The sequence below is a fragment of the Pleurodeles waltl genome, chromosome 1_1 (assembly GCF_031143425.1).
Source record: "Pleurodeles waltl isolate 20211129_DDA chromosome 1_1, aPleWal1.hap1.20221129, whole genome shotgun sequence".
Taxonomy (NCBI): Eukaryota; Metazoa; Chordata; class Amphibia; order Caudata; family Salamandridae; genus Pleurodeles; species Pleurodeles waltl.
In genome coordinates, this window is record NC_090436.1 from 535,611,677 (window position 1) to 535,632,296 (window position 20,620).

The 20,620-nt window shown below is 43.0% G+C and overlaps 1 protein-coding gene across 1 annotated transcript in view; it reads right to left on the reverse strand.

The window, feature by feature from the left end:
• The window catches only part of PCSK1 (proprotein convertase subtilisin/kexin type 1), a 209,557-nt gene extending 189,511 nt beyond the window's left edge, over window positions 1-20,046 (reverse strand). The window contains exon 1 of the mRNA XM_069225743.1: window positions 19,712-20,046. Within this exon, the coding sequence (XP_069081844.1) occupies window positions 19,712-19,894 (183 nt within the window). The 5' untranslated portion in view covers window positions 19,895-20,046. The remainder of the gene's footprint in view (window positions 1-19,711) is intronic.
• Between the last annotated feature and the right edge of the window lie 574 nt (window positions 20,047-20,620).

Sequence of the window (20,620 nt, forward strand, 5' to 3'; positions counted from 1 at the left end):
GTTATAAGGGTTACTGGGAAAGCTCAAAAGTGGAGCTACCATTTAGATTGAAATTTTTTTTATCATGCACACCCAGCCCTAATGATAATAAATGGCAGTGTAATGATGGATTAAAAATGTTAAGCAAAGAATCAGCAATTCGACATTACACTTAATTTTGAGAAGTAATATGGTGTACTTTTCTATTTGATGGACTGTCTATCCATATAAAATGATTCAGACTTTCCTATTGGCAAGTACTAGATTTCCCGACCAAAATCATAAAGGTGCTGTGCTGTCACAGCTTTTGCATAACAGTTCAATGGATTTTACAGAGGCCATTGGAGCTCGTACAAAAATCTTTTTAATACTGGATCGCTAAACTAACATTCCTATTTTTTCATTGATGTTAGGAAATTGATCAATGCAGCCTCTCTTTTAAAGTGCATTGAGCTCAGCCTCTTTTTAAGATGAATCGCTTCCAGCCCAATGCATTATGACAATCATAAAGCTTGACAAAATTCCCACCTTTCAATTTTTATTAGTATCGAAAACGTCTGCCAAGATAAATCCTGCCATTCCATAGTTCCAAATTGGTTTGCTTTTAGCTAAATAGGCGTTTAGAAATGGTACTACCATCCAAGAGCCATACTAGTAATTAAAATTAAGTGGTCCCAAAAGGGATATTCTACAACGAGTAAGATTATTCTATACATGCTCTCAGAAACTCGGGTTTTTGTTAAATATCACTCCTTGATATTTAAAGGATTCAACAACCTCGAGTTGTTCCTTATTGATGGGCAGTTAAGCGTTGATTTTTTTTTACCGCTGATCTGGATGACCATTTGAAGTGAATAGTTAGCTTGTTCACTGTACTACAATTGGCTTCAAGGGAAAATACTTGCCTTGGGAAACCAATAGCAGTTTTATCCAGACTTACCAGATCATCTGCATAATATAATATGTGAGATGCACAGCAATTAATTCAAGGAGGATTTTCATTTGATAATTGATGAGAGGCAGGGAGATCGTAAATAAAAAAGAAACACAACAGTGCTTCTTTTGTTCAAGTTTTAATAGGAAATGCAATTGGCGGCATCAAAGGCTGCTTGGTATCCGCTTGGCCGCAAGCTTATACCAGAGTTGCCCACAGTCTACAAAGAAGATTCATAGTGTGCCAGCATAAAAAAACCTGTGCATAATATGGTTAAATATGAAAATATTTTGTGACCTGGACTGACCTGGTGGGAACCCTGTTTGTTCCTCTCGTATTAGTTCTAGGCTCTCTACCCAGTCTTCAATCGCACCTAATGGAATGGAAGGCGTACCAAAGTCTTTCAACTCACACCTAACAGCAACACCAACCAATAAGATTATGGATTTGCACTTTCACCTCCTTTCTTTAGAATTGAAGTAACCAGAGAACCTCTCCAGTTGACTGGGAGTTCGGATGTTATGGAGATTAAATTACAATTTGGGTACAAAAGCTTTGCCCACACTGCAGTGTTCTCTTTACATATATTATAATATTAGTGCTTATGGATTTAGGCCCTTATTTAACAGGAAATGAGTGAAATGCCGCGCCAAAATTGGCAGTGCCTCGCTCCGCCATTTTCACAATGCAGGGATGCGCAGTATTTAATTGAATATGGCGCACCCCTGTGTTGTCGCCTGCGCTAAATTTGCAGCTGAGTGCCAATGCACCCACCCTTGCGCTATGGTGCAAGGATGGCTGCGTTGAGGGGGAGATTGTTTTTATGCAGGAAGAGACAACTTCCTACAGAAAAACAACCTTAAATAGTGATTGGAAGAGCAAAAATTAGGAGAAATAACAGTACTTCTCCTTGTTGTGTCATGCTAACACCATCCCTGGGGTGGCGTTAGATTTTGGCACTGCCCCAGGTTTATGAAAACTCGTAAATATGGGGCAGTGTCAAAATGCAATGAGTGTTGCTATGGCACGCCCACAGCAACACCCATTGCACGCCCCTTCCATGCAAAGTGCTGCGTGTGAAGGGGCCGAGTTTACAAAGTGTCGTTACGCCACAAAAAGTGGCTTAACATCACCGTGTAAATACTGTGCAGGGCATAGTGCTACCGGAGTGTCACGAAAAGTGATGCTCCGGTGGCGCTAGGTGCTCTTAAATATGCTAAGACTAAATCAAAGAATGGGAGTGACCAAATAAATTTGCAGATACTCTTCCCACTGAAGCTTTGTTGTATATGTGACGTAGTTATGATCTTAGTCTGTATGCTCCCCTGCTTAAATATCATCCAAAACTGCTTGGGGTCGTTGGCCTTAAGTACCTTAACCACTGCTTCCCAAGCACAAACTTTGATATCTCTCTTATTATTGTTTACATTGTTTATATACTGTTTTAATTGTATCTTATTAATTTCCTCAGCCACGGAGTCTTCAGATCATTCGCGCTGTACAAGTGCTTGTCTGACCTTGGACCATGTTTCCTGATATTCATTATAATATCAGGTCCCATGTTTCTTCAGTTTACTAATACATACCATAAGCAATTCACCAGTTATGTTTTTTTCTTCAAAATTATCACATGACCAGTATCACCAAATGTGTTTGAATGTTTGGTTAGTTTATTCGGCGCTTTAGACCTGGACAGTCTCACTCTTACCAGTAATATCAATCCTTCTATTTACTTGCTGAATGCCTGTATTGTCCCGAGCAGATCCAGAACGCTTCTTAAATTTCAACAACAGGCTCGACTGAAAGATGACAACTACCTTCCAATTCAAGGACTTCAACAAGTATTATATATTTAGTGAATGCCCAGAGATCATACAATACTGTGGGAGGTTAGTAATGTCACCCACATTGATCACATCACACCAGTTGTAATATCCATTCGTTGGATACTGTTGTATACCCATAGTTGTGTGAGGGCTTTCTGCATAAACTGCAAGAATTAAATTAACTTACAGATAATTACATTTGATAAAATGTTTTACTCTGCCTTAAGTGTTTTTTCAGAATGGCCCATTACCGTGGAACCCCTTTCCGGTAGAACATTGAAAATGATGCAGTAGTAAAAAGCCCTCCCTACTTCAGCCAAACATAGAAATATTATTCGGTTGACTTCTTAAATTGCACAGTTATGTTATTTTGTTAAATTACTTTTCAACTTACTTTTTTATTGCAACTATGGTTTTTATCACTTCTCTGCAACACTGAAATCCAGTACAAATAATACAAATTTTAGGTATTTTGGCGTCATAAGTTATAATAAAACAAGTCAAATGTCCAAGAAGAAAGTAAAATATTTCATTTCCTGTAATTAACAGTCGACTCCATAACAGTTACATCAAACCTAATTATTACTAAAACGTTAATGAGAGGGAGTTTTTCTGTGTAATATATGGATACATAAGGGGTGATTCATTAAGGTATTTAATTAATCAAATTAGTCTTAATCCTGGAAATTCAAGTGGAGGTCAGAATTGAAGTAGGGACTGTGACACGCCTACTCCAAAACAAAGTATGTGAATGAGGCCCAAAATGGCATTGCCTATTTACCACCATTATAGAATACTGGAAGAGGCTTTTAGCTTTCTATCTGCTGCATTCTACGTATCCCTGCTAAAAGCATAATTTGATTTTTAGCACACTCATTAACATCCTTGAATCTTCATTAGAACAGCGTAGGAACATCTTGAGCTTCTTGCAGGAGCCCAAATCATAGAAAAAAACATGCAAACATAGGCATTGTACCCCAGCAGTGACAACACCTACCTACAGAAGTGACAACAGCAGCAACCACATCTGTTACCTCAGCAAGGTTCACAGCAGCAGCCATATCTTTCACAATGATAGAGAAAACAGCAGAGTATACAGCTGAAACCCAGAAATAGAAATAATCTTCCAGTACCAAAGAGAAAGCTGCAACAACTGCTTTCACAACAGCACACCAGGGACTGCTGCAGCAACACCCATGTCCATAAAAGCAGTACCCAAAGTTGTTTAAATAGGAGGGATCACAGCATAGCCCACAATAGCTAGCACCACCATGGCAGGAACAGCAATAGGAACAACAGTGGTCAGTAAGGCAAAAAAAACAGATATGACCAAAGCAGTGGTAACAACAGGAGCATCAAAAACAACAGCTGCCCAAATAATTTTGCCCCAAGCGTAGATGCCACCACAACAACCAAGATAGCAGACACAGACCCTGCAACAGCAGTCCTCACAACTGCTACCAAAACAGAAGCAATGGCTGCCGCAAAAGCATCATCTGCTGTAATCACAGCTGTGACCACAGCTGTAACCACAACACCCACAGCAGAGACCGGAGCAGTTTCTACACCTACGGCCATTCTAGGAACAGCAGCAGTAACCACAGCATCAGCAGGGAAAGCATCATCCCTGGTCTGCCACCGCAGCAGCTAAAATAACTTTTGCCCAGCAGGGACCACACCAGCAATAACAGGAGTCACAACAGTAGCCACAACAGTTGTAGCCACAATCACGACCACTCCAGCAAGAGCTGCAAAAAACACTGAAACAGCTGCACAGCAGTGAGAAAGCTTTTACTACAGCGTTAATGAAAACAGGGACCATGCAGTTACCAGAGCTACCACCACAAAAGACATAATTGCAGTGACCATAGTCATAACTGCAGAAAAGACCGCAGATGCCACCACAACTTGTATAACAGCCACAACACCTGGAACACTAGCAGCCATGCAGTAAGCATGCCATGGGCCACAGGGGCAACAACATATACCACCACAGCAGTGTTCAAGGAAGCAATGACAGTTTTCAAAACACCAACAACCATAAATGCTGGGACAGCAGAGACATACAAGGAATTGTGACAGCCTCCAAAGCTGCAATTAATGCAATGACAACAACAGCAATAACAGCTGCCAGTAAGACAGACAACTGCAGTGATCACAGTCGACAAAGAAAAAGAAGAAAAAAATGTTGAGCGGAATACTTGAATTAATCTCAGACATTGGTCATTACTTTGGACCGCATTCCAGTGAACTGTTTTTTCATCATTATACCACAAGAGGCACATACGGTCCACATACAAATCAGTCTTAGTCCTGCTCCAATAGGAAAGGTCCACCAAACCTGCTATGGAAGGTAAATCCATCCAAACAGGGAGACAAGCAAACCCAGTCTGCTTTCTGCCTTGTTGGGCTTCATCATTGACGTACAGCTTGAGCTCTGCAGCTCTACAGCACATCAAGAACAGGACCAATGTCTGGACAAAATCCTCTACACTCAGGGCACCTCACTGAAAACACTAAGCAAGCATTACCAAAAGCTATGGGTGGTTTTAATGTGCTAAAGTAACTAAGCACAATCATGCTGAATTAACTACAGAATATCGGTCTTTCATCCCTGTATTTAGATTTCGGCAGACAGGATATCAGTCACCATTGTGACAGAGTAACCTCTCCGCCGAAATCTAATTCAAGCCCTTAGTCAGAGTACCTAAGACACGCCAGGTCAGTAAAAAGAAAGGCAACCTGTTTGCAGATTGTCAGGCAGAAAAACAGATCAGAACAGAAGCAATAGGGTGAATATCTAACTGGGTTGGAAGAGGTTGAAGATGGGTCACTGGAGGCTGGGAATGAGAAAAAGGGAACTGCAGTGCAATATGAGTCAAAGAATCAAACACAAACTCTTTCTAGCTAGCTTCAGGATAGGGTGTGCACTTTCAGGGGACCTTATGAAGTGGCAGGGAGAAACAACCTGTGCCTCATTACTCACTATGTTTTCAGTTTCCTGAGCCACTCAGTTCGCACACTATTGGTGTTTCTTGAACCTTTTTGGTATATATCCTTCTTTATGTTTTCTGGCTGTATATCTTGGGATTCTCTCTACTATATTGAGTCACCTGGAGAGTGAACCTTGCTATATACACTGCTGCCTCCTGTGCTCTGGAACTCAGAGAGTGACTCCTGGGACTGTCTTGGTTTTGTTAGATGCCCATTATGCAGAGCATTTACATACATTTGTACACTCCTTGTGATCAATGCTCTGTGACTGCTTTAATTAACCAGATATTTAAGAATTCTGGGCCAGATGTATGATTCTGGCCCATTGGGATTCGGTAATTGCGATTTTTAAGAAATCACAATTACCGACTCGCAAAGGGCCATGTATCACATTTGCGATTCGGTAATTGCGATTTCTTAAAAATCCCAAATGCAATTACCGAATCTTAAATTGCGATACTGGCCCCATTCGCAGCTGCAAATTTTTTGCATTTCCTAAATTGTGATTTCTGAACCAGAAATCGCAATTTGGGAAATGCAAAAGGGCAGGGTGCTAGGGGCCTAAGGCTCCCTCTCCTGCACCCCAATTTTTTTGTTGTTACAATGTAAAGTACACACATGCTGAAAGGGCATGTGTGCTTTACACATTAAATTTAAAAATGCAGTTTTACTTCATTTTTAAATTTTGCGCCAGGTTACCACCTGGTTGCAGACAATGGTATTTTGCATGTGCAAAATACCATTCTGCGAAAAATCGCAATTTGCGATTTTTTGCAGAATAGCCTTGCGACCTGGATTTTGCGAATCGCAATTTGCGATTCGCAAAATCCAGGTTGCAACGCAGAAAATCGCAATTTTTGCGATTTTCATTTTGTGGTCTGCGAATGCCTTTGATGCATTGCAGACCACGATTTTGCACTCGCAAACGGCCGATTTCGCCGTTTGCGAGTGCAAAATCATTTGATACATCTGGCCCTCTGTTTCCACAAAAATTCCAACCCCAACCTTCTACTTTGAGCTGCTTCATCAATACCTAGGAACTAACTTTAATTGTGAATCTAGTAGATGTAGTGCCACAGCCATGTTTTGCTATCTCCTACCCCTTACTCGGTACATAATGAGGCATGTCAGGCACCCCTAACATAGGCCCTAGGTAACCCCAAGGGCAGGGTGCAGTGTATGGTTAAGGTAGGACATATAGTAATGTGTTTTATATGTCCTGACGGTGAAATATTGCTAAATTCGTTGTTCACTGTTGCAAGGCCTGTCCCTCTCATAGGTTAACACGGGGGCTACCTTTTAATCTTGTTGGCTTTGCTAGTGCTTTTTTCTTTATTAGTCATGAAATTTGTTGAGTGTTTGACATATTTAACTTCCCTAATGCCAGAGCACATGGTGCAGAAACACACACATGGCATGGAAAGTTAAATGTCACATGTGGACTGCAGAATTTAAAGTGCCATTCACTAGGATGACAAGGAACATGTGGCTTCAGACGTACCATTGTAGCCTGACTTATGCAGTTTACTCCTGCAGCCTGACCTGTTAAAATAATTCTTTTGACAAGGGAAAAATCTTCCTTTTGAATATTAACAAGTCACTCCTATGTAGGCCTTGCAGCCCATAAGGTAGGGTGCTTAGTACTTAAAATTGGCACATATAGAAATTTAATGTAACCATTTCCCAACAGTGACAAGGTCTAAAAATCTATTTCCACTGTGAATGGCCCTGACTGCACTATGAAAAACCTAGAGCAAAGGTTAAAATATTAATTTTGTTTCTTGGGTTTTGGACCAGTGCGAAAAATAATTCAACCTTTCTTCTTAGACATGCAGGAGTGCAAAATTCACATAACTGCTTTAGTATAATTTCATGAAGTTTCAGCAAACTTTTGCATAAAATGCAAATCTGTCACTTTGTCATATATTTTAGTGTAAAGTGTGTCCTTGTGCCCATTTTGGAAATGAGGACGCATTCAAACAAAAGCACCATAACAACAGCTGCTTATATTTTGTTGTTCCTGTGTGTTTGGGGTAAATGTTTACCATGAATGGGGCATTCATCATAAAGTTTTACCATGAATGGTGCATAATTGTGCTGCAAAGCTAATTTACATTTCATCCAGGCCCTATTAAAAGCCCAATACAATGGTGATTTGGGATTTTTAATAAATATTCAGGAAAAGCAACTTTTGGAAATTACTTTTTCTCTGCTTGAAGCTCCTCTGAGCTGTCTTACATTAGCTATCCAGCAGCTGTCCTTCACGTACTTGACCTTAATGAGGTGAGAGAACTGCTCCTGTGCAGGGAGAATGACCATGTGTGGGAAGCTGTTTTCTTCCCCTGGCAGGAAGACCAGTTGCGGTGGGCCCAGGATCTTAATTAACTTCATAGAGATCTGCCTTGTCACAAGCAAATGTCAAGTAACACCTGGAAATGCCCAGCCTTTGCCCCCAGGGTCAGGCTGTCACTAAACTTAGTGAGAGCAAAACTAACCTCCGAACTTTTGTTAGAAATGGGGTCTTTGGTTGTCAGTCAGGTTACCCCCTTTTCAAGCAAGGACCCTCACTCTAGTCAGGGTAAAAGAGTTTCACCCTCAGCTAACTCCTCCTTACCCCCTTGGTAGCTTGGCAGAGCAGCAGGCTTAACTTCAGAGTGCTAGGTGCAAAGTATTTGTCCCAACACACACAGTAACTTAATGAAAACACTACAAAATGACACAACACCAGTTTAGAAAAATAGGAAATATTTATCTAAACAAAACAAGACCAAAACAACAAAAATCCGACATGCACAAGTCAAGTTATGAATTTTTCAAGATTAAATCCCAAAATAGCGCTTAGAAACACAAAATGCTACGATGAGGTGTTACCATGGCATCGTGATGGGGTCGTTCCCAACAATCCGACACCAGCGGCGCCGGCCATGGAGTCACGCGGACCCCCAGGCACAGTACCTTTGGTGAAGAGCGAAAACAAATCGATGCGCGAAGTCGGGGATCGCGGAGTCTGTGCGAAACATTGAATCCGCGCACTTCGAGCGGCATCGGTCACGGGGCAGCAGCGGTGTCAGGCCTGCAAAGGTCATTGCATTCCAGCACGGATCACGGAGTCGGTTGCAGGCGGCGTAACTGGATTCCGCAGAGGCGTCGGTCCGGAGTCGTCCGAAATCGATTTTCTTTCATTTTCACCAGATTTTCCTTTCAAGGGCCCAGGAACTGGATAGGGCACCACTTGTGAGGGCAGGAGTCTCAGCAGAGAGTCCAGGTGCTGGTAAGGGAAGTCTTTGATGGCCCTGAGACTTCAGAACAGGGGGCAAGCTCAGTCCAAGACCTTGGAGAGCCTTTCTCAAGCAGGAATATACCACCAAGTCCAGTCTTTGTCCCCTTGCACAGGCAGAAGCAGCAACTGCAGGATAGCTCCACAAAGCACAGTCACAGGCAGGGCTGCACTTCTCCTCAGCTCTTCAGCGCTTCTCCAGGCAGAGATTCCTCTTGATGTCAAGAAGTGATCTAAAGTCTGTGGTTTTGGGTGCCCTTCTTATACCCAATTTCTCCTTTGAAGTAGGCCTACTTCAAATTAAAGTCTCTTTTGAATGTGAAATCCTGCCTTGCCCAGGCCAGGCCCCAGACACTCACCAGGGGGTCGGAGACTGCATTGTGTGAGAACAGGCACAGCCCTTTCATGTGTAAGTGACCACTCCTCCCCACCCTCCTAGCACAGATGGCTCATCAGGAAATGCATACTACACCCCAGCTCCCTTTGTGCCACTGTCTAGTGTGATGTGCAACCAGCCCAACTGTCAAACTGACCCAGACAGGGAATCCACAAACAGGCAGAGTCACAGAAATGGTATAAGCAAGAAAATGCTCATTTTCTAAAAGTGGCATTTTCAAACACAATCTTAAAATCAACTTTACTAAAAGATGTATTTTTAAATTGTGAGCTCAGAGACCCCAAACTCCACATGTCCATCCACTCCCAAAGGGAATCTACACTTTAATCAGATTTAAAGGTAGCCCCCGTGTTAACCTATGAGAGGGACAGGCCTTGCAACAGTGAACAACGAATTTAGCAATATTTCACCGTCAGGACATATAAAACACATTACTATATGTCCTACCTTAACCATACACTGCACCCTGCCCTTGGGGTTACCTAGGGCCTATGTTAGGGGTGCCTGACATGTAAGAAAAGGGAAGGTTTAGGCCTGGCAAGTGGGTACACTTGCCAAGTTGAATTTACAGTTAAAACTGCACACACAGACACTGCAGTGGCAGGTCTGAGACATAATTACAGAACTACTTATGTGGGTGGCATAACCAGTGCTGCAGGCCCACTAGTAGTATTTGATTTACAGGCCCTGGCGCCTCTAGTGCACTTTACTAGGGACTTACTAGTAAATCAAATATGCCAATCATGGATAAACCAATCAACAATACAATTTACACAGAGAGCATATGCACTTTAACACTGGTTAGCAGTGGTAAAGTGTTCAGAGTTCAAAAGCCAACAGCGACAGATCAGAAAAAATAGGAGGCAGGAGGCAAAAAGATTGGGGATGACCCTGCATAAGCAAAAAAGTCCAACAACTGTTTTTCAGTGATAACAGAAGAGGGGACTTCTCATTGCCCTGGCCACACATCTGGGTGGAAGCACAGGCTCTGCACAAGGGCGGAATGCTTTTTCCATTTTTGATTTTGGTAATAAGGTGCAATGTGGGACTGTTTGCAGTATTGCAAACGGTAACTGCTACAAAAGAGGGTTGGAGTGCCCCTGGAAAGTTTTACCCTGTTGGTTAGAGAAGAACTTGGAGGCATCACCTCCCATTAGCTGGTGCCAGGCATAAATGTAGCCCCCCCCCCCAAGGCACCTCTTCAGAACATTTTCTGGACTTAGGAACTACAGAAAGAGGACTTAACCTGTTGTTTGAGGCATGTAAAGGGATCTGAAGGGCTGGACTTGTTCCCATCTGTATTCAGGACAAAGCAGCGGAATCCAAGGGTCACCTGGCTAACCTCCTGTATGGCTAGAGGGACACAACAAGCTGCATGAGTCAGTTTTACTGGTGTGTCCAGCTGACCATCATCAACTGGACCAGGACTAGACTCTTCTGTTCACCTATGCCTGATACCCTGAGAGTTTCTACCTGTCCTGCGGAGGCCTCAGAAGTGTACTCCTGGTGCTGTTTGGACACCAGAATAAAGTTTGAAAACTTTCCCTCCAGAGCTCCATTGCTTCAGGAAAAGGTACCCAACCAGCAGTTCCACAGAACTGGATTAGATTTCAGCTTCACCCCACTCTAGATCCCAACTCATCTGAAAAAATGACTAAGTTCCATTCCACTTTGGCACTTAAAAAATATCCAGCAAGAAATCTCAAAACCTCCAGAGGACCAGGAGGACCAGCCTCCTTCAGGTATCTGGCCTTCAGTTTCTTGGTGGCAGCTACAGTTTCAGTGGTCAACAGTGTGAGGACAATTTTATCTCTCAAAAAGTCATAAAGTCCTATTCTAAGTTGTAACATAGAGGAGATTTCTGGATTTTTCTTTTAAAAAGTGACAACGTCCTTTTTTGAAGTGGGACATAGAAACATTTTTTAACTTTTTGACTTCCAGACTTTCACTGGGACCAATTCACCCACATCCAACTATTGGCACTTTACTTTTTCTTGCAGTTTTTTTACTTAATTAAAAACAAAACATATCTCTGGTTTAACTTATTGGATTTTTGTCATTTGGTGTCATTTTGTTTATTAAATGCTTCTCTAGTTTTGTTAATTGGAGTGAGAGCTTTTACTGTGTTGTGTCAATTACGTTTTAACTGTTTTGAAATTTCTAAGCACTTTGCATCTTCTCTCTAAGCTCTTTAAGTAAGCATGTCTGTTCTGTGCCATAGCTACCAGGGGTTGAGACAGGCTTAAATTAGTGAAATATTTGATGGGACCTAACACGTCAGTGACTATATTTATATGGCAGTCATCCACCCCAATTAATATTTCTCGTTCTTACAATTCCCATTCATTGCTACGAATTTTGCAAAGGTGTTGAGGCCTATTTACCATTACCTTAGTGAACTGTTACAAAGGTAGCATTGGTGCTTTTGCTGTCGTACATCCACAAGTGATTCACTGAAATATAATACATGTTGACACTATTTTCCTATCTTTTTACTGAGTTGTTGAAGTGTGCTTGAACCATTTGACTCCTTGCTACCAGTGCTTTTAGCCCAGTGCCACTCCTGGTGCCTCTGTCACTTTCCCCTACTCCTGAGGTTAAGTGCAGATGGTATGGGAAGGCTTCAAGAGAGAATAGGCGAAGGTAGAAATAAAAGGAAAGCGATCTGCGAGAGAGAATGGAGAGAGGAGGGAAAGAGAGAAATAATGGATGGATAGATATAGAGCATGTGAAGAAACAAAGGAAGCTGGGCTGGTCTGAGCAGTTTTGCCAAGACTGCTGTTTGTTCCCCATTTTGGCCCACAACAGCCACAACAATATTCATGGGTAAAGGGATATGTCTCCACACAAAAGGACTGTAAGAGATTGTAATGTAATCAGCAAGATAATGCGGTGGATACATATCTCTTTTGTTGACCTGAACAGTGTATACAGTATGTTTGGGCCTTCGTGGGTGAATCGCAAGTGTGCACCACATGGGCATGTACTAAAAATGTATAGCAATGGCTTGTTTTAAATTCAGTGGTCTGGCATCCAATGATAGAATTGGCAAGTGACACAGGATACATTGGGGGGGGGGTGCCTATTCAGTGCGCTCTCAACTGTATTTGCCTTAGTGTGCTGCAAGGAAGAGGTCATGCATATGCCCCTTTTTTCTGATGTATCGCTTGCTAAAATGCTAAAAAAAATACCCAGCACAGGTGTCTAAACTACATCCTACTTCATCAAGTGTGAGGAAGAGTGAATTGTCCAATGCAGATCTCCCTCTGGTAGGGTACTCAATTTATTGTGGTGGCAAAATTCTAGACTCTAAAATGTCAATTTAATCACGCTTCTCCCTAGGTTGTTAAGAATAGATTTTTCACTGGGTTGTTAAGAACAGATGCTACTTCTACGGTCCCCACTTCTTCCATTAACAGGATGCTGAAGGCAGAGGTCAAAATTGTACACAATACTTCTAGGTCACAACTCATTTATTATGTGTCAGTGAGGAGCTGCCTTGCAATGAACAGACCAGTTTGACTAAAAGTTTGGAAAAAAGAACTACGAAATGGCCAGCACTGGCTGAGTCTTGTATTTTTTTCATAACAGGTAGAGGTGAGCAACATAGAAAAGGGCAGGGAGTGTGGAAGGAAATGTGCCACACTGAAAATGTGTGGGGTAGTGGTAGGCAAGAGGATGGTTTAAAAAATGCAATGACACAGCCAGAGCTGGCCTCTTCATAGTGTTTTTTTTATTTATGGTGGGTGGTGGAGAAGATTAAAAGTAACACAGACAAGGGAGAGTGGAGGGGTTAAAAGGAACATGAACAAAATGGGGTGGGCGGGGTTAAAAGCGACATGTACAAAGGGGTGGGAGTGGTTGAAAGAACACAGACAATGGGGGGAGCTTAATAGCAACAAGGACAACAGGGAGAAGAGGGAATTAAAAGCAACACGGACAGTGTGGGAGGGGATTTAAATACAACACAGTCAATGGGGGACAACGGGGGTTTAATGGCAACATGGAAATTGGGGGGTGAGGGGGCTCAAAGCAATCCGGACAACAGGGGGAGGGAGGGGCCTAAAATCAACACAGACAATGGGAGCGGGAGGGAGTTAAAAGCAACCTGGAAAATGGGGGGAGGAAAGGAGTTGCAAGCCTCATGGACCACCGGGGAAGGGATTTAATTAAGCAAGCAGCACAAATAATGGAGGTTGGAGATTTTAAGGCATGAAACATGGACAATGGTGAGTGGGAGGGAAGAAGCAACACAGACACAGAGTGGTGAGACACAAGAGCCAACACGACAGGAAGAAGAAAGAAAAAGAACAAGCATTGGTAATGCCAACAGGTTTTGCCTTTGTTTTTTTCTATCTAACTGGCTTAAATATATTTGAAAAATGTTGTGATAATGTTTGTTTTATATTCTGTAAAACAAACATTATTATAACATTTTTCTAATATTTTTAAGCCAGTTAGATAGAAAAAAGACTGCAGCAAAACCTACTGGTTGTGGCTTCAAAGAAAGAAGACAGAAATGGTATGCGGGACAGAAAACAGAAGACAAGAGCGAAGACAGAAGAGCGAGGACAGATGATGAGAGCAAAGACAGAAGAAGGTATGTGGTAAAGAAGAAAGTAGACAGAGAAGACAGAAGACAGTATGCAGTAAAGAAGAAAGAAGACACCGAAGACAGAGGACAGAAGATGTCATGCAGGAATTAATCAATAAGACAGCAAAAACAGAAGACTGTGTGCAGTAAATATGAAAGAAGACACTGAAGACAGAAAACTGCATGCAGAAATAAAAAAGAAGACGGGCGACAGTGAAGACAGAAGAAGGCATGCAGTAAAAAAGAGTAGTGACAAATCCTTTGTGAGTGTGTCAGGCAAGGCCTTTGTGGTGTGCAAGTGTGCTAGGTGACAGCTGGTCCCCTTGGTTAAGTCTAAATGGCCCACAGTGCCAAAACCTATCTTTCCTTTATCTCACTGGCTGGGAGCAATACAAAATAACCAACTGCCAGCTACACAAGAAAATGCCAGCGAAACCTACTGGCTGTGGCTTCAAAGAAAGAAGACAGAAATGGTATGGGGGACAGAAAACAGAAGACAAGAGCGATGACAGAAGAGAGAAGACAGATGATGCGAGCGAAGGCATGTGATAAAGAAGAAAGTAGACAGAGAAGACAGAAGACAGTATGCAGTAAAGAAGAAAGAATACGCCGAAGGCAGAAGTCAGCGTGCAGGAATGAAGCAAGAAGACAGTGAAGACAGAAGACGGCATGCAGTAAAAAAGACTCCGAAGACAGAAGACTGCATGCAGAAATAAAAAAAAGAAGATGGGCAACAGTGAAGACAGAAGAAGGCATTCAGTAAAGAAGAAAGAAGACAGCGAAAAAAGAAGACAGAAGACGGCATGAAGAAAGAAAAAAAGAAGACAGACGGCAACAAAGAAAGAAGACAGAGAAGAAGACATTGAAGAAAGAAGACGTCAGGGACGTAAGAAGATGGTATGCAGGAAGAAAAAAGAAGTTCCTTCAGAGTCGCAGCTAGCAGGAAAGACACTGGAAGTGTCCAATAGGAAGTGCCTGGAAGGAGTACTAGGTCCACAGGCAACTCGACGGCAATATCAGCAAAGAAGAAGAAGACAACTACAGAAATTGACGTGAAGACGACATGCTGGCCAATCCGAAGCGCGTAAATCAGAGCAATGTTGGAGTAAGGCAATAGTAAGTTCAGGTAAGTAAGGGGCTGGTTCCAAGCCCCTTTTAAAAAAAATTTAATAAGAAAAGATTTTGCAAGCATGAGCGCAAGCACAAGTGCAGGTGAAACCTAAAAATGGTTCTTTATTCACCACTGAAGCAGCAAAAGAAAACTAATTAAGATGAAGCAATCAATACTTGGTCCATGCACCACACAAAAGAAGAGGAAGTGAAGCCAGTGCCTGACCAATTAGGAAGAAGTAAGTAAGAGAGACAATGAAGCCAATGAATGGTAAGCAACGGGTGGGCTCTGAGTCCCTTGTTATATACAATGCAATATCGCATGCAAGTAACAATGCACGCATTAGGCAAGACATAAAAAGAATGCAGTGCTCTTTAGCCAATGATGACTGGTCTGAAACCTTCTCTGACACCATTCACTGTATAGCCCCTTTGATATGCTCCAGATGTGAGAGATCAGAAGATGCCTCCTGGTGCTTCACCAGCAGGACGTGATGCAAAGTCCACACACTACATCAAAATGCAGGGATTAGTAGGAATTTATCGTATTATGCCTCGGTATTTAGTTGCAGCAGCATTAATACCTAAATCCATTAATGTAACCACCAAGAAATACAAATTCTTCGCGTGACGTTGTCATTCATTGTTTTAAGTCCTGAGTCAAAAACTGCACGGCAGCTGCATGTGCACTTTAATGAAGCATTTGGGAAGCAAAGTACACCATAGAATATATCAAAGGTTTTAGTTAACGAAATCTTATGGGTGACCATGTTCATAAACGGCATCAATGAAATTAAAATTAACTAAAGCACTGTACTATGAGTGACACTTAGGTTTAAAGTAATTTTACAAAATGTGAAAATTCCAGTACTTAAATGTGTAACGTGTGATGTCCCCTTAGTGCTGTTAGGGTCGTACTGCATGTGGATGCAGCAGGGAGGCTCAGGTTTAGTGCAACGCTCGCCATTGACAGCTGCAGTTGTGTCAGGTCACGAGTTCGACTGCTCACAAAGTCCACTCGTTCTTACGGAAGCCAGTAAATTGAGAATCATTAAATTGACATGAGTAATTACAATACTCACAAATGCAGAAGTTTGACATGACGCTCTTGATAAAAAAAGCTATTACAATAATTACTAAAAATGCTTTAATGCAGCATTTTGCAGGGTTTGTGAGATTAGATGGAGGTCTTAATGCCACTTCATCCGACATTGTTATCAGGGCACCCTACTGCTGTTGCCTCACGGCACCTAATCTTGTTCGATCTAAATATTTATAAATCGTTATTAATCGTCCATGATATAGCACCCGGGTTACAATATGGCATTTGTTAATGCTTTCTTTGTCGTTAATATTTGTCCTTACGTTGTTTTTGGTTTAGATAACTAATGGGTATGTGATGATCGTTGCTGAATAAGTAGTATTTTGGATGTTTGCTTGTGAGTTTAAACACATCCTTGTAAAGGGTTTGTAAAAAAACACTAGCCTTGTTCATAATCTCTAATGTGATAATTCTATTGAGCCTTCTGCATTTAATACAATGTAGTTATTTAAAAACATTCCTTTAATGTCGTCTAACTGTTGAATAGGGGGCAACACAGACAAATATATTCTATTGATTTATATTTCTCGATGTGCATCGAGGCATTTCCAGCCGTGTGAGGTCGGGAGTGTAGAGTGCCCTTGGGTTGGAGGATTACGGATTACTGTGCCTGCTAGCTTTCAAATGTCCTGCGCTGTTTTTGTGCTTCTAGGTGACCCACTCTCACTTGAACCTCATTGTTAGCAGCCAAATACTTACTGTTCTGTTACTCTCAAATAATTCTATTGATTTCCTCTTTTATGTCTTTATTTACCTTTTTAAGTGACACTTTTTCCGAGGTGAGGTGTTGATTGGAACCTCAGTACAATTGGGAAGTGTTAGTTTAGTTGGTTAGATTTGCAGATTTTGCTGTAGACCCTCATACACTGGACTGTCCACAACTGAAGAAAATCTGTGGCATGGAACCTGAGATGACAAGAGCAATTGTCTATTAATCGTTCATTTTTTTCTACATTGACTACACTTCTAAATGCGAGACCATGTGGCAGGACTTTACAAGATTGGTTTTAACACTGGGCGCATGCTGGCGTCCAAGTCGTAAATCGTTGGTGTTTGACGTGCCCTTAGTATCTCTTGTTTAACTAAATGTGGTCGAACCCTTTTCCAACTCATTACATCCATCCTGTTATGAGTTATTTTATCTGGAGCCAAGGATCAGCCCCAGCCGAGTGTCGACTGTAAGGTGTTCGATGAATTTCATTGTTATTAAAAATAGAAATAATGTTTAGAAACAAACTCCCCCCTGCCTAGAAAACGGGTTTCTGAAGCAAAAGAACATTTTACACATGTAATGCACTGGAAAGAAAACGGCACTGTCCTAGTATTTCGAATTCGCAGGGCAGATGCTGAGGCGCTGACGCACATCAGCGACTCACCTGCACTTTGCTAACGTCAGAATCCTGCAAGGCCCCAGGGGCGCAGGAACTTCCGGTGGCTCCGAACCTTGATTTGTTCTTTTGGACGCATCATAGGCTGTGGAAGTTCGAACAAGTCCTAAGGTCTTCATAGAGCTAAAGCAGCACATTGACGCGGGAGGGGGTGTTAGAATAGCACCTGCTTCTATGGACTGAGGCAGCAATGGTTTCTCCATTGCAGATTGTCTAAACATATTTAAAAGGAATTCACTAACCAGAAGTCTTCATAGGAGAAACGCTGCCGATGCAGAACAATATCAAGGACTCAGTGGTTCATTTGACCTCTCCTCTTCTCTCTCCATTTAATTCTCACTCCATCTACGCTTCTGCCTGGCACCGATTGTGCCCGCTATGATTTACCCTCACTTTCACCTCTGGGATGTGTCCCTCGGCTATTTACAAGAGTCCTTTTACTAATTCCATTATAGGCGTACAAGTCCAATGCCCTACGCTTCTGGAGTGGTTCTGCTAATCAGGCCGTGGTATCCAACACTCCTCACTGCACTCAGCCCACCAGAGGTCTTTGTTCGCTCGTGCAGCCTCCGAGCACGGAAAGGGCGCGCATTAAGGCTGACGTATTCACTGAAGCTCCAGTGACACATTTGCGGGCTCTAATGACGTTATTCTCTTTCCCAGAACTGAGGCTCTTGGTGTAAACGCACAAGCTGTTCTATAGAGCAACCGAGTCGTGTCAGGATATCTAAAAATGATCATGAGTCACTAGAAGGGGAGAAAAACAATTTCCACCATACTGGGGCACTAATCAGATTAGGAAAATGAAAAACACAACCCTACCAGTTTGTAGCAGTTGCATGAAGACATCATGCCAAACTTCCAGGCCCTGCGAGAGTCGTGGGCTACATACACAAGGGCCGAGTTCATTCTGAGCATGTTTAATAGGAATTAGCTCATATATTTTTTTCTACATTCAGTATAAATATCAGAGATGAATTGCGCGTTTTTCGCTCTATTAGTGTACAGCAAGGCCAGCAGAGATATGATGTGCTTACCATATTGTTGGTGTTTGAATCAAATGTTCTAATCTTAACTTCACCACTGGAATACATTTCGTGATCACAGGTAAAAGACTTCCTGTGCCCGCCCTGTAGTTTTCAAACTTTATCGCCCTAGATGCCAATCAGTTTGCAGTGTGTACACCTTAAATTCCACTATCACAACAGAGCACATTCTATTTGGGCACGTTTTTAAAGGACAGTGTTGTGTCTTTAACAGGAAGTGGAATACTATTTTACAATGCTGATCAGACTGATTATACAGAATTCTGACGGCGCCGGACAGGCACTTGCCACCTGTGTGACAAGGCAGTGCGCGAGCCGGGGAGACCATAGTGCTGCACTGTACTCGTTATCAGACACCATCTGCCATGTTGCAAGAGCGAACACAACATCCTGCCTCTAACGCCGGCAGAAGAGCAAACACACCCGTGTCCCTGCCTCAGCCCTGACGCTTGGCTCCTGGAAGCCAAGACGCACAGGGCTGCCCTAAGACAGGCGAGCTCACGGCAATAACACGCTTTATTATTATGTGAGCATTGTCTGTGTGTGTGGGGGGGGGGGGGGGGCGGGGAGGGGGTCTGGAGACGCAACGATGGAAATCAGTGTAGGCTGTTATTTCACTGAATGGGGGGAAAAAACTAAGTGTGGTTATTAAATTAGCACTGAAGTGACTTGATTTTCAGAGATGTGCTGAATAAAGACTGCATTAATGCATGTATTCCTTCATTCAATATAGTGGTTACTGCTATGGGCCAGCAGCTTCGAGGCACTATGGATGTCAGGCATAATATTAATTATGCTAAGTCAATGGTCCAGATCAATCCCAGTATAATGAATGGCTGAGTTCACTCCTAGGCATTTCAACCTGTGACTAGTGGACTGCCCGCACATGCCTAACCTGTGAGTTAATGCACAGCTGTATAAATGGTGTTTGGTGGAGATGAAATGTTATCAGAAACCAGCTGCCAAGTTCAATTTAAAATACTACGACGAGCTGCTTGCACCCCTCGAAGACATTATGACGCCTATGTGACTAAAGTTAGAAGAGTGGTGAAAGTACACTGTACCTGTCCCAGGAGGTCGTAGCCCAAATCCTGGGCGATTGCGCGCGCTGCCTCTGGCCCCTCGGGGATCTCCGCTGCCCACTCGTTGACATACTGCTTGCTTGCCCTGGAGACTTGTGTGGAACAGCAGCAGCAACAGAGCAGGGCCAGGGCCACCGAATGCAGCCTCCGGGACCCCCCTTCCATGGCAGGCTGTGCTCTCGAGAAATGTACAGTGCCGGACGCGCAGCGCCTGCTCTCCTCCTGGCCGCCTCTCCTTGTTGCTATGTGAACAGATACTGTAAGAGCACAGGCGCCGGTCCCCTCCTCCTCACACACAGCTCCTCTCCGGACTGGATAGCACCACAACACCCCTGCAGGGCTGGATGCTAATGAACGCTTCCACGTCACATCTACGAAAGCCAGGGCCCACGTCACACCCACCTCTTGTATCGACTTCGATCTCTCCGGTATTCCCAAGAGGGGATGCTAAAAAAAGAAGCAGGAGGAATCTACGTCGTGTCATTGTCCGCGGAGCCGGCCCGACTCGTCAAGGAAGGAGTAATGCTTCCTGAAAACACATGCACGGCTTCCATCCTTGCTGCTGGACCGTGAACGGATTTTAAGCCATAACTCACACACGTAAAGTGCATGTTTGCACTAGGATGGCAAACAGTGCGCTTTACATTTACCTAGGTTTCGTTCTCGTTTGGCTGCCGCGTGTTCCAGAAGTCAGAGCCTCCCCGCAGCCTCTGACAGGCGCTTAGTGCCTCTTGACTGACGCGACACAAGTTCGGCCTGGGGCCACATCCTGCTTTCAGCAGTCACACATTTTACAGTAATAAGGGCAGTAGCTGGCAGTAATCTCATATTTACGAGCTCGACGGTTATATTCTGACGATGGCTTCGTTCCATATGCACGTCGGATTTCCT